Genomic DNA, 11,772 nt, shown 5'->3' on the forward strand with positions numbered 1-11,772 from the left:
GCCTAAGAGTCCTCCAGAGCAGGCCTGCATCATAGAATTATGATATTTTGAAAGAATGTGACCGAAGGTATAATTAAAAATAGTTTTTTTTTAATTTATACCAACAAGTTATATATTCAGAATAGATCAGATGGTTAGACCGCTGACTCTTGAGCCGCAGTCACTTTATGTAAATGTTTTACGAGCTTTTTCTTGCACTTTCGTAACGTATTTACGAGAAATATTTCCTCATAATGAAAAAAATAAATGGGGACGTGGATTCGTAGATTTCTTTTAAAAACGTCGGGGCACCGTTACGAGTAGACTTGCTGACGTTGTGAGGATGACGTAGAGTTGGATTTTTTTTCCGAAGGGTTTAGAGTTATCGATCTTTGCTTATGGGTGATGAAAGGAAATTCCGGAATTAACAGCGATATGGTTTCATCATTTATAATTTTCCTGGAGCTTGATTACATCCGGTGTAGTTCCGCAAATTATTATTATGGGGAAAGAGATTTCATCCAATTGCCTCTTTTACTATAATTTATAGATTTACAGATGAAAAAAGCTTTACAAGTTCTCTTGTAAAACAAAGGTGATATTTTTGTGCTCAGAATCGATGATACTTATATGTTTGTCTCGAATTTCCTCAGCGTTATTTATCATATTTTATCACAAGCTTATCTTTTAAAAAGATAGGTGAGCTAGCGCTGTAGCTATCATAAACCACAGAATTAGATATCTGAATTATTGGATTAATTTGCTGAATCGATTAAGGGGACGACCATTTGATTTTGAGGAGGGGGGTCGGGTGGGAGGTCTGGCAAAATCTTTCGATTCAGATTATTTATTTTCATGCCAGTCAAGGACAGATTATTTTTTTTTTCAAGATGATCAAGAACAGATTATTTATTTTTCTTCTTCACTGAAAAAGTTTGACAAAAACAAAAAAAAAAGTTCAAAGAGGGACCGGGGGGGGGGGGTTTAAGTAGCAATAGTCAATGACAGATTATTTATTTTCTTGCCGGTCGTGGAAAGACAGTTATTTATTTTCAACTTTTTTGAGGACAGATTATTTATTTCCAAAATCTGCCACCCCCCTTCAGAATCAAATGGTTGTCCCTCATTATTAATAGGAAGACACAGTGGTATACTGGAGGTAGTGCTGGGCGGGGGAGGGGGGGGTGACTTAATTAAGAATGGTGAACGTACCAGCTATTCAGTGTTTTATGCAGAATATTCATCAGACTATTTATAAAAACGGCTATTGTTGGATTAAATTCAGGATACCCAAAGTCAAAAAACCTCTACAATATTGAACTTCAAAGCTTTGTTTTGAGTGGGTTTTCACATTGGCAATGGAATGAATCATTAACTGTGTTTTAAGCATTCTGTTGTTTACTGTAATTTCAATTTTGAAGTGAAAAATAAGAGATAAGAAGAACCAACGAACACCTATAGTTTAAAAATATTCCAGTGTGGTACTGTTTTGTAGCAATCGCATCCTTTCGGGCCTTTCCGGCAAGCTCGGAAAACATATCCGAGGTTGTTATTCTGAGCTTGCCGGAAAGATCCAGGAAGATAGTTAAAAATAGTAGTTTTTTAAATTATAATTTTAGAAATTAGAACTGATCTGTACAGTTTTGGCATTTTCTGTTACCTTTTGTACATTTATTTAAGATTAGACAACAAAACGCGAAACTTCAGTTCATATGTATTTTCAGATTAAAAAACGAAATTGACATTATACAGTTTATCTACAGTAGTATTCCCAGAATCCCCTACCAAGAAGTTGAGCATACGTATTCCAGTAAAAAAGACTAATGTAGTTGCTAGCGCTCGAGAGCGCTAGCAATAAGATCAGGGACCCATATACTAAGTCCCTGATAAGATATAATAGCAAATTATAAGAGCGTTATTCTCAAATACTTGTTTGATTTAAGAAGTTAAACGATAAAAGGTTTTATTTTTTAATCTTATGATAATAATAGATTAATAAATAGGTCATGTGCCAGTGGGAGACCTATATTTAATCAGGTCTGGTACAATCACTAGATTTAGCTACGTAGCTTGAATTACCTACATTGCTTTATTTACCTACCTGAAGTAGCTTTATTCAGCTACTGAAACTTATTTCTTAAATTTGCATTTTTCTCAGGATGTGCAGAAGATCGCATTTTCAGTCATAGCAGAGATAATATTCAACTTTCAATTGAACTCATCTGAACACAATTCAAGAAAAAAATCGCTTTCAAAGATGTGTCTTTTCTGCACAATTGCAATCAAAGTTCTGAAGTTTTGGGGCTATATACAACATTTAATTTGTGACCATGCAAACAGTTACTTTTTGAATGAAATAACAAAGTAGACCAGCTCTGGTTAGCATGATAATTGATTGGTTATAATTCAGCACAATGTGAAGTAATCGTGTTGATGTGCCTCAATGCACACAAGGTGGTGTACAGTTACTCAAACAATGAAAATACATCTTTTACCTTAAAGTGTTCAAGCGCAGCAATGTTTAAGCTATCTCTGCTCTGGATTGCTTTTTTAAAAAAAATCCTAGTACCGGTATAAATATTAGTAGTCATTTACTTGCGAATTTCTGTCTTTTTAAAATTTAAAGCAAAATTCGGAAAAGTTGTATTGAAATAGCTAAAAAAAAATAATAATAAAAAAGCTACGGTATTTCTAGCCAAGTAGCTAAATGCACTGATTGTGCTGGAACTGTTAATCAGAAGTGGTAATGTAATATGAAATACTTTTTTTTTTACCAACTCTGCCAATTAATTTTAAGTAACTCTATTTTATCCAAATGATTTTCAAAAGACTTGGTAATAGCAGCTGCCAGCATTTATTTTTACCACACACCAACTGACAATCTCCCTTGCAGAGTTGTCGTTCATTCCTCTCTCAGACATCTCTGCACTGGGCTCTTGTCAAGATTTTTGACATAAAGTTTCAAGGATTATTTAAAATTTTACAGATAGTTCTAGATCTCTTTAGTAAAAATCTACTTTAAAGGACCAACATCAATGCAGGCGTGTAATTATTAATGAATTAAAAGAAGCGCACTATTTCTTGTGCTTATCACAGTGATATACGCAAGCCAACTACAGAGGTGTATACAAGAGCAGATGGTAGAGAATGACCAACTGAGTGTAATTAGTATTATGATTCCATATATTGTCTTTGACAGATGGCACTGAATATAGAGAAACTATTGGGGGATGCCCAGATTCTGGTAGCCAGACTTAGAGACCATGACTCTACAGCTGATATTCTTATAGCACATACACAGACACTGCACAAAAGACTAGAGGCCATGAAACAGGTTTGATATAGCCTGATGTCTCACTGTATCATATTACTTTTTCATTTTCTTTCAGTACTTTTTAATTAATGCAGGAACCTTTTATACTGTATTTGTTAAGTTAAAAAGAAAACTTCCACGAGTGACATATTAAAAACAATTTTGAATTTTCTTTTAAAATCTTGGAGAAAAAGGGCATACAATATTGGATTATTTCACATAAGGTGAAATTGAAGAGTTCCATTGTATCATGCTACATCATCAAAGCAATCTATGGAGCTCAAAAATTGGCATTTTTCATGACCATTTTTTTTTTCCTTTCTGCTCATCTTGATTCTGTGTCTTCTTGAAGTTTTCAAACTAATTTCATGGTTAAACATTTTATAACAATTTTGGAAGGCTTGTTATATGATGCTTTGTTAAATTTCTTATATTATGAGTAAATAAATAATAAATAAATATTTTTATGCTACCAAAATGTATTTTCCACGTTTGCACACAATCATGTAGGCACTGATATAATTTCTTATTTTCAACAAAAGATTTATGACAAAAATGACTAAAAAAAAAACCCCCAAAAATATACATCAGTGATCCATAATATATGAATTTGCATCATTTCACAATCATGTCAAAATGAAATTTTTTTGAAATACTTATCTATTTTTAGTTGGTTTAGCTTTCCATATATACATTTTCTTACCCATGAGGAAAATTGCATGGTCAAAGCAACAAATAAGCAGAGTGAGACCATTTTTGAAACTGATTTAGAAAGATTAAAATAGACTTGGAATTAACTGAATGATATATTTTTTCTAAAATGCATACATAGTGCATTTGAAGAAAATTACGAACTCTGCTTCAATTATTTGAATTTATTTGGCTGAAATATACTAATAACTTATATATTGATGCAAAACATATTGTAAGAGGCAAAAACGTGACTTTCTTTTTTGATTTGTAAATAATTTGTGCATGTGTTTAAATTGCAAAAAATAAAAAATACACAATACAGTAGATGGCCAATGCATTGAGAAGCAAGTATACATAATCACTAGAATAACAAATACTGTACGTAATTTTCATAAAAACTCACAGTCATGAATGACTCTCTTTAGGTATTATCAATTACTGCTAAAATAAAATCTACACACCATTTTTTAGCATTTTTAACTCATTAATTTTCAGTTTCAGTTGTTTCAGACTCTGGACCAGTAGGTTTTTTTTTTAATTGAAATAATTATATTTCAGAAAGTAGTCATTACTTAAGAGAAGCAGAAATTACTATTCAGTCATGTTACATAAACATACTATTAAATAATGTAATTATAACCAATCCATGATTGAGCTAATAAAAGTACCAGTGATTTATCTTGACTCTAAAGAAAATTTTAAAGAATATATTTATAACTCCTAACATTAATATTATATAATTTTTTCCTTCTAGTATCAAGAAGATATTAACGAGCTCAATGAGATAGCTAAGCATCGTCCCAGGTCTACCCTGGTGCTGGGTATTGCCCAGGAGAACCGACAAATACGAGAGTTACAGCAGGAGAACCGGGAACTTCGTCTCTCTCTGGAGGAGCACCAGCAAGCCCTGGCTCTGATCATGCAGAAGTACAGGGAACAAATGATGAAACTGATCCAAAGTAATAAACAGGAGAAAGCCATTACACAAAGAAAGGACCAGTCACAGGTACACATAGAGAGATCTCATATAGTTATTAGAAAAACAGTGAATTTCATTTCAGTGTGTATCTGTTTGTGTATTTCATAGCTTAACAATTTTCTTGACATAAGCATACAAATATTTCATTTATAGGTCGTTTGAAATTTTTATGCTTATATGGCTAAAATGTTTTGGTTTTTTTTCATAAAGAAGTTTTGTTTTTTTTTTCAGCATTTAGAAAAGTTGATTGATAAAATCAGTGAAATGGCAGCAGTGATGCAGAAAGCAGTTACTACTGATGATGAACACTCCGCAAAAGACAAAGAGAAGCTGGTTCAGCTTCAGTACGAAAACAATGGCCTCCGCGAAATCCTAGAGGTTTGTACTACAGCCAAACAGAAAATTCTGGAGAGTGTTTCCATAGATGTGGATAGTAAAGCCATCCAAACGGAGGACTTCTCTAAAATGTCTGACTCGGATGATAATATATCACTGGACTCAGTTAGTACTGTAGTTGAACAGGACGATATTGGTCAAGAAACATAGACCTGTATAAATAGAAGAGAGAGAAAGTGATATTAGCTGCTCAGAATTGAGCTCCATTGTCTTGTTCTGTTTATTTGTATTTAGAATTTGTGTGCATTAAGAACAATAACCCATTTCACTGCTATATATATTGTTCTGATAATTAGAATTTTTCACTTGAATATTATTTATTATATAGTTGGTTTTCTTTGAATTTCATATTTTTCATTGCAATAAACATGATAAACTGTTCCGACATATAATTTTATTAATGTGATCATTCATGCTGTTATTTCTTGTTCCACAATTTTTTCTTGTCTTTAGATTGACAAGAGCAAGTCTTTTGGTGCCAACTGTCAACTTGTGGAAAATTAGGTTTTTTTGGTACTCTTTTTAAGTAGTACTTTGAGACTGCCAACTTGTGGAAAATTAGGTTTTTTTGGTACTCTTTTAAATAGTGCTTTGAGATATGATTGAAACTAGGATTTTTGCTTTTGTGATAATGAGATACAGAACAAGTTAAAGTTTCAAGGAATTTTGTCCAATATTTACAGAATTATGGCTCTCTGACACTGACAATTCAGTTTTCCAGACTTTTTAGATGTAATGCTAGTTTTGCCCCATTTTAAATTCACCCAGTTGCAGCTCTGTTTAAGAAATTATACTATCTTTGAATTCACTTCGTTTTGAATTTGCCCACCTGTGAGAAGGGCGAAAGGGGCGAAAATTTCCCTGTATACAGTATATATGTCAAGCAAAGGGTTCTCAGATACAAAAAGGACACTATCTTCTTATGTCCAGAGCAGTTTGACCCTATGGCCTAAAATGAATAGTGGTCATCTACTTACTAGAGGATACCAGTGTACGAAGTTTGATATCTGTCAAGAAAAGGTTTCTCAAGATACTGATATAAAAACATTTGGTCTACCAAATGACCAACCAACAGGTGCAAACCAAAATGCTCCATTTTCAAAGGGAGCATAGATAAGGTTATACAAGCTGTGCTTCATACAAAGACTACTTATGACCTGAGGAGGTGAGTCATAAAAAACCTAAACCCAGAGTCATTGTACAAGTTCAATTTCAATTTAATTATAGAAATATTTAACTCCAGTCCTCTCCTGGCCACATCTTGTAATAAAGAAACAAAGTTCATACATGGCTTAGTCTTGTTTTATTCCCAAAGGGAGAATTATTAGGATAACGCTCTGCAGGTGCCTTATAGTGATCAACTATCCTTTGTCCAACTGTCTTTTGATTTCATTTGTCTGGAGCATATTTTCACTACCCATAGCCCAGTTGGACTCAAACTTATCCCAGAGTGCCCATGAGTAAAGGGTATGCAGTGACCTTGAACCAATTTTCTAGATCTAAGGTCGAGGTAAAAAAAAAAAAACCTCTGTAAAATTTTTGTCCAGAGCATATTTTCTCTTTTCTTGGCCCAGGTGGGTTCATATTTCACGCAAAGTGTGCCCTTGGTAGAGGAAGTGCAGTGAGCTTGCATCAGTTTTCTAGATGAAAGGTCAAGGTCACAAGACCACTCCTTGTAAAATCCTTGTCTCTCTCCCCTTGGCTCAGTTGGGTTCATACAGTGTCTGTGGGTAGAGGATGTGCAGTGTCCTTGAACCAATTTCTGGATGAAAGGTCAAGGTCAAAACCTCTCTGTGTAAAATCTTTGTGCAGAGCACATATTCTCTCACCTTGGACCAGTTGGGTTCATACTTTACCCATAGAAAGCCCAAGGGAAGAGGGTATGCAGTGACCTTGAACCAATTTTCTAAATTGATGGCCAAGGGCAAAAACCCTCTCTGTGTAAAATCCTTGTCCAGAGTTTTTTTTCTCTCTTCTTGGCCCAGTTGGACTCATACTTCACCTTTATAGTGCCTGTGATAAGAGCGTGTGCAGTGACCTTGAACCAATTTTCTGGATGAAAGATCAAGGTCACAAAACATTGGCAAAAAAATCCTTGTCTGGAGCATATTTGCTCTCCTTAGCCCTACCTGCCTCAAACTTCACCCATAGAGTGCCTGGGGTAGGTCGTGTGCAGTGTCCTTGAGCAAGTTTCTAGGTTAGTGGTCAAGGTTATGTCAAATTTCTGTAAAGTTAGTTTCTTGAACATTTTTCTCCTATTGGCTCATCTGGCTCAAACTTCTCCCAAAGAGTGCCCTCACCTGCATGGAGCAGTGGTTAGAGCATTTGCTCTTGAGTTGTGGAGTAAGGAGTTGATCCTTATGTCACGGGTTCCAATCCCACTGGGGGACATGGAGATCGGTCCTTGTGATGAGACAGTATAAACCGAGGTCCCCTGTCACAGTAGGTGCTGGCACGAAAAAGATCCCTCACTGCTCAATGGCCCCAAGTGCAAAGTATAGGTAAAAATTTGCAGCTCTCCACCGGCAAGTGGTGGCATCTACATATGAGTGAAAAATTCTTGAGAGGGACGTTAAAGAACAATAAACAAGCAAAACAAACGAAGAGTGCCCTTGGATAAAGGGTCTTTCATCCTTATGTCCTTTGCTAAAAGCGAGCCCCTTTGAGATGATCACCTTCTTAACAATGTCTAGTTATCCAGTAAAATCTGAAGGAGTTGATTCCTTTATGTAGGTAAAAAATCTAATTCTCTGACAGTGGATGAATTTTTGAGTCTTTCTTGAACAATAGCTTCCTGACTAGAGTGCAATTCATGTCAAATTTACTTAAATATTAAAGTAATAAGACAAATTTGAAAACATAATTAAATTCTTTGGTAAAAACTTTCCTTCTTCCTAATAACTTTTCATTTTTGTAAGATATATGGTGTTCATATTTAGAAGCTAGCTTCCTGACTAGATTATCCTTTAGATCTAGCAAACATTATAATCAGATCGATTCCCAAAACGTCAAAATGACTGACTTCCGTGGAAATTTCATCTTGTGTTTTTTCAGTCAGGATCATTTAATTTAATTTATAATAAAGGATTATTATGGCATGTCAAACGTTGCAATATTCGATCTTTTCCATTTGTATTGTATAACTTTCCATTTGTATTGTATAATTTTTATTTGTATTGTATAATTTTTCATTTGTATTGTATAATTTTTCATTTGTATTGTATAATTTTCAATTTGTATTGTATAATTTTTATTTGTATTCTATAATTTTCCATTTGGATTTTATAATTTTCCATTTGGATTGTATAATGTTTATTTGTATTCTATATTTTCCATTTGTGTTGTAAAAAAAATCATTTGTATTGTATTATTTTTCATTTGTATTCTGTATTTTCCATTTGCATTGTATAATTTCTTATTTGTATTGTATAATTTCTTATTTGTATGCGATAATTTTTCATTTGTATTGTATCCGAGGATTGTTTATTTATTTCGTTACGAAGGATGTCATTGGTCATAAAATTTAGTCTGTATAAAGGTCTCAGGTGCCCATCACAAACTTAGTCTGGTATCCTTCCCACAATTCCGATCGCGACTCTCTACAAACACAAACTCGGCTCCTCTATTTGCGGTGCATGCTAAGGGACGACCATTTGATTCTCGGAGGGTGTCGAATCCGATTATTTATTTTCATTCTCTCGCAGGAGAGAATATTTATTTCCAATATGACCAGAGACAAGGAGAAAAACAAAAAGAAGAAAATCCGCCCAAACCCGAAAACTCAGTTTTTTGGGGGTGGGGGTAGTTACCACCACTCAAGGTCAATTTATTTATTTTCTCAGTCAGTATTCCTAAGGACAGATTATTTATTTGCCATCTACCAGCGCTCCCTTTTTAGAATCCAATGACCGTCTAACATGCACGCAAATACATATGCCGCCGAAATATGGCTGAAATATTGCCAACTCGGCGTTAAACAATAATCAATCAATCAATCAAGCAAATACATATGAGCCCAGTTTGCTTTGAGCATCCGGAACATCTTCAACCCGATACAGGCTGAAACTTGACCAATGAAATCCTTCGTAACGAAACAAATAAACAGTCCGCGGATACAATACAAATGAAAAATTATCGCATACAAATAAGAAATTTTACAATACAAATAAGAAATTATACAATGCAAATGGAAAATTATACAATACAAATAAAAATTATACAATACAAATGAAAATTATACAATACAAATAGAAAATTATAGAATACAAATAAAAATTATACAATACAAATGAAAAATTATACAATACAAATAGAAAATTATACAATACAAATAACAATTATACAATGCAAATGGAAAATTATACAATGCAAATGCAAAAGATCGAATATTGCAACGTTTGACATGCCATAGATTTTCCTGTTTTTTTTTTTTTTTATTTCCCTGTCATTTGATTAGTTACTTGTATCATTCCAATGAGAGGAATTCAGCTGTTATGTAAAGTTTACACTGACTTTGTGTGTGTGCAGCTGTATTTTTGTACAAGTGGCACAGATCAACTTGTCATGATTAAGAGAAATGTCTCGATTTGTTTTAAGGAACCAACTGATTCATTAAGATTAAAATTTACAGTTTTTGATAAGTCTTTATGCAATTTTTTTTTTGCACCTTTTATTGTAATTTTCTTTACTTAATGTGTCATGGGTATAAATTTCTACACATCTCTTAGTTAATGCATAAATAAATTTTGCAAAAATTTTGGATTTGTGGCCTTAACTTGACATTGTGTCAAAAATCTTTCTGTGTTCTAGCTTAAATTAAGCTATAAATATGGACATGCGTGTATTGGCAAAAATTAAATTAGGTGCGAGAATTCACCATTGCACCGAGTATATGGTAATCCTGCACTTTTGATACCCATTTTGATTTTTTTGTATGATACTTACTCCCTGGAATACTCAGCAAGCTCTGATGCCTTTATCAATAATCAAACTTCATTATCTCAAACTCAATAGGACTGAGCAACAACTTCAAAATATCTGAGGTTTCAAGATATTAAAGTTACAATACTTAAGAAATAAGTGGTTGGACTTCCAACTCAATTCGACATATCCACTGCATGTAATAGAGATATCAATGTTCAAGATTCTGAAGTTCAACAGTATATCACTAGCCTTCAGTCAAATGATGTAACTTCCCATTTTTACATCCATTAATTATTTATCTTAGCAATAAACAAGACTTCAACACAATGCAACACAATATTTCACATTTATTGGGTAGATAACTTCTACCAGCTATTTAGCATCAAATGTAACAGTTTATTGCACACAAATTGTTCTATACAACAACTCCATCATTTGCTTGATATTTGCAGGGGTATGTAATTCTAACAATTCACCACTGACTTCAAATGTCAGTATCCTACTATGGCCATCCCTAAATGTGAACAGGAATATGTTTCTTATCAATGCTGTTATAGTGCAAATTTAAAACATACTAAACTCCAATAAGCACATTCAAAGCATAAAAACTATGTAATGAAAACAATGTGGACTAGAACAAAACATTTGATATACTGAGTAAAACAAGGGAAAAAAATGTCTATTTATTTTGATTAATAACAATGAAAGGTAGGAAAAAAGATGTCTAATCAAAGAGAGATGGCATGTTTTTTGAAGAAAAAGATTCATTTTAATCTCCATGAAGATAAAAATAAAGTGGATGAGCGCTTAACTGTTGGATTTCTTAATATCATTTTTTAATGTATACTAGTAAGCAATTCTTTCACCAAAACCTAATTCATGGCTATCTCTAAATAAAAAATTCTAAGACTCCCACTCATCTTTGTGTATGTCAAACCTTGACCTTACTGAAATAAATGTACTGTACACTGTCAATTTCACAATGATAATAACCATACTAATTGCTTCATATGTACATGGAATTCTGCACTGACAAAAGTAATTTATGAAACACTTAAACAGCTTGTCATTTGTGTTATGAGGAAATCCATTCAAGTTTTAGAAATGTTCTCACTGAAAATTCAGCCGTTTTTCATTTACAAAAGAAAATTTACTTGCAAATCAAACCATTAATTACATTTGGCACCTTCAACATTATATTTTGCTTGCATAAAAAATTCAATAGTTAAACAGAATGCAATTCTTTGGTAATCGAAGAAACCAATTCTTAGGATAATTATCTTTGAAAGTTAGGTTTTATATACCAATAACAGTATAGAAAGCACTATTGTTTTCCCAACCTCATTAGTATATTACAAAAACGTACTACACTTATTACATAGGTATCTTATATAACAATGTTAGCAGAACAGTGGATGTCAAACATTTACACTCCATGTGTTTTATTCAAAAAGAGAAAAAAATACAGCATATGTTGCAATTTCATCAT

The 11,772-nt window shown here is 33.3% G+C and overlaps 1 protein-coding gene across 1 annotated transcript; it reads left to right on the forward strand.

Moving 5' to 3' along the window:
• Positions 1-472: 472 nt before the first annotated feature.
• Positions 473-5,743, forward strand: LOC133176700 (FGFR1 oncogene partner 2 homolog). The gene is made up of 4 exons (XM_061311804.1): positions 473-574; positions 3,179-3,313; positions 4,740-4,991; positions 5,196-5,743. The coding sequence occupies exons 2-4, from the start codon at positions 3,179-3,181 to the stop codon at positions 5,508-5,510; spliced, it is 702 nt and encodes a 233-aa protein (XP_061167788.1). The 5' UTR covers positions 473-574; the 3' UTR covers positions 5,511-5,743.
• The last annotated feature ends 6,029 nt before the right edge of the window (positions 5,744-11,772 follow it).

This window comes from Saccostrea echinata, unplaced genomic scaffold (assembly GCF_033153115.1).
Source record: "Saccostrea echinata isolate AGI-Se365-2 ecotype Australia unplaced genomic scaffold, CSIRO_AGI_Sech_v1 ptg000001l, whole genome shotgun sequence".
NCBI classification, from domain to species: domain Eukaryota; kingdom Metazoa; phylum Mollusca; class Bivalvia; order Ostreida; family Ostreidae; genus Saccostrea; species Saccostrea echinata.

What these genes read in the sequence shown, in the direction of transcription:
- LOC133176700 (XM_061311804.1), top strand. Translation starts at nt 3,179, where the DNA reads ATGGCACTGAATATAGAGAAACTATTGGGGGATGCCCAGATTCTGGTA. An exon ending in GACTAGAGGCCATGAAACAG is followed by an intron (nt 3,314 to 4,739) that starts GTTTGATATAGC and finishes TTTTCCTTCTAG; the next exon opens with TATCAAGAAGATATTAACGA. An exon ending in AAAGAAAGGACCAGTCACAG is followed by an intron (nt 4,992 to 5,195) that starts GTACACATAGAG and finishes TTTTTTTTTCAG; the next exon opens with CATTTAGAAAAGTTGATTGA.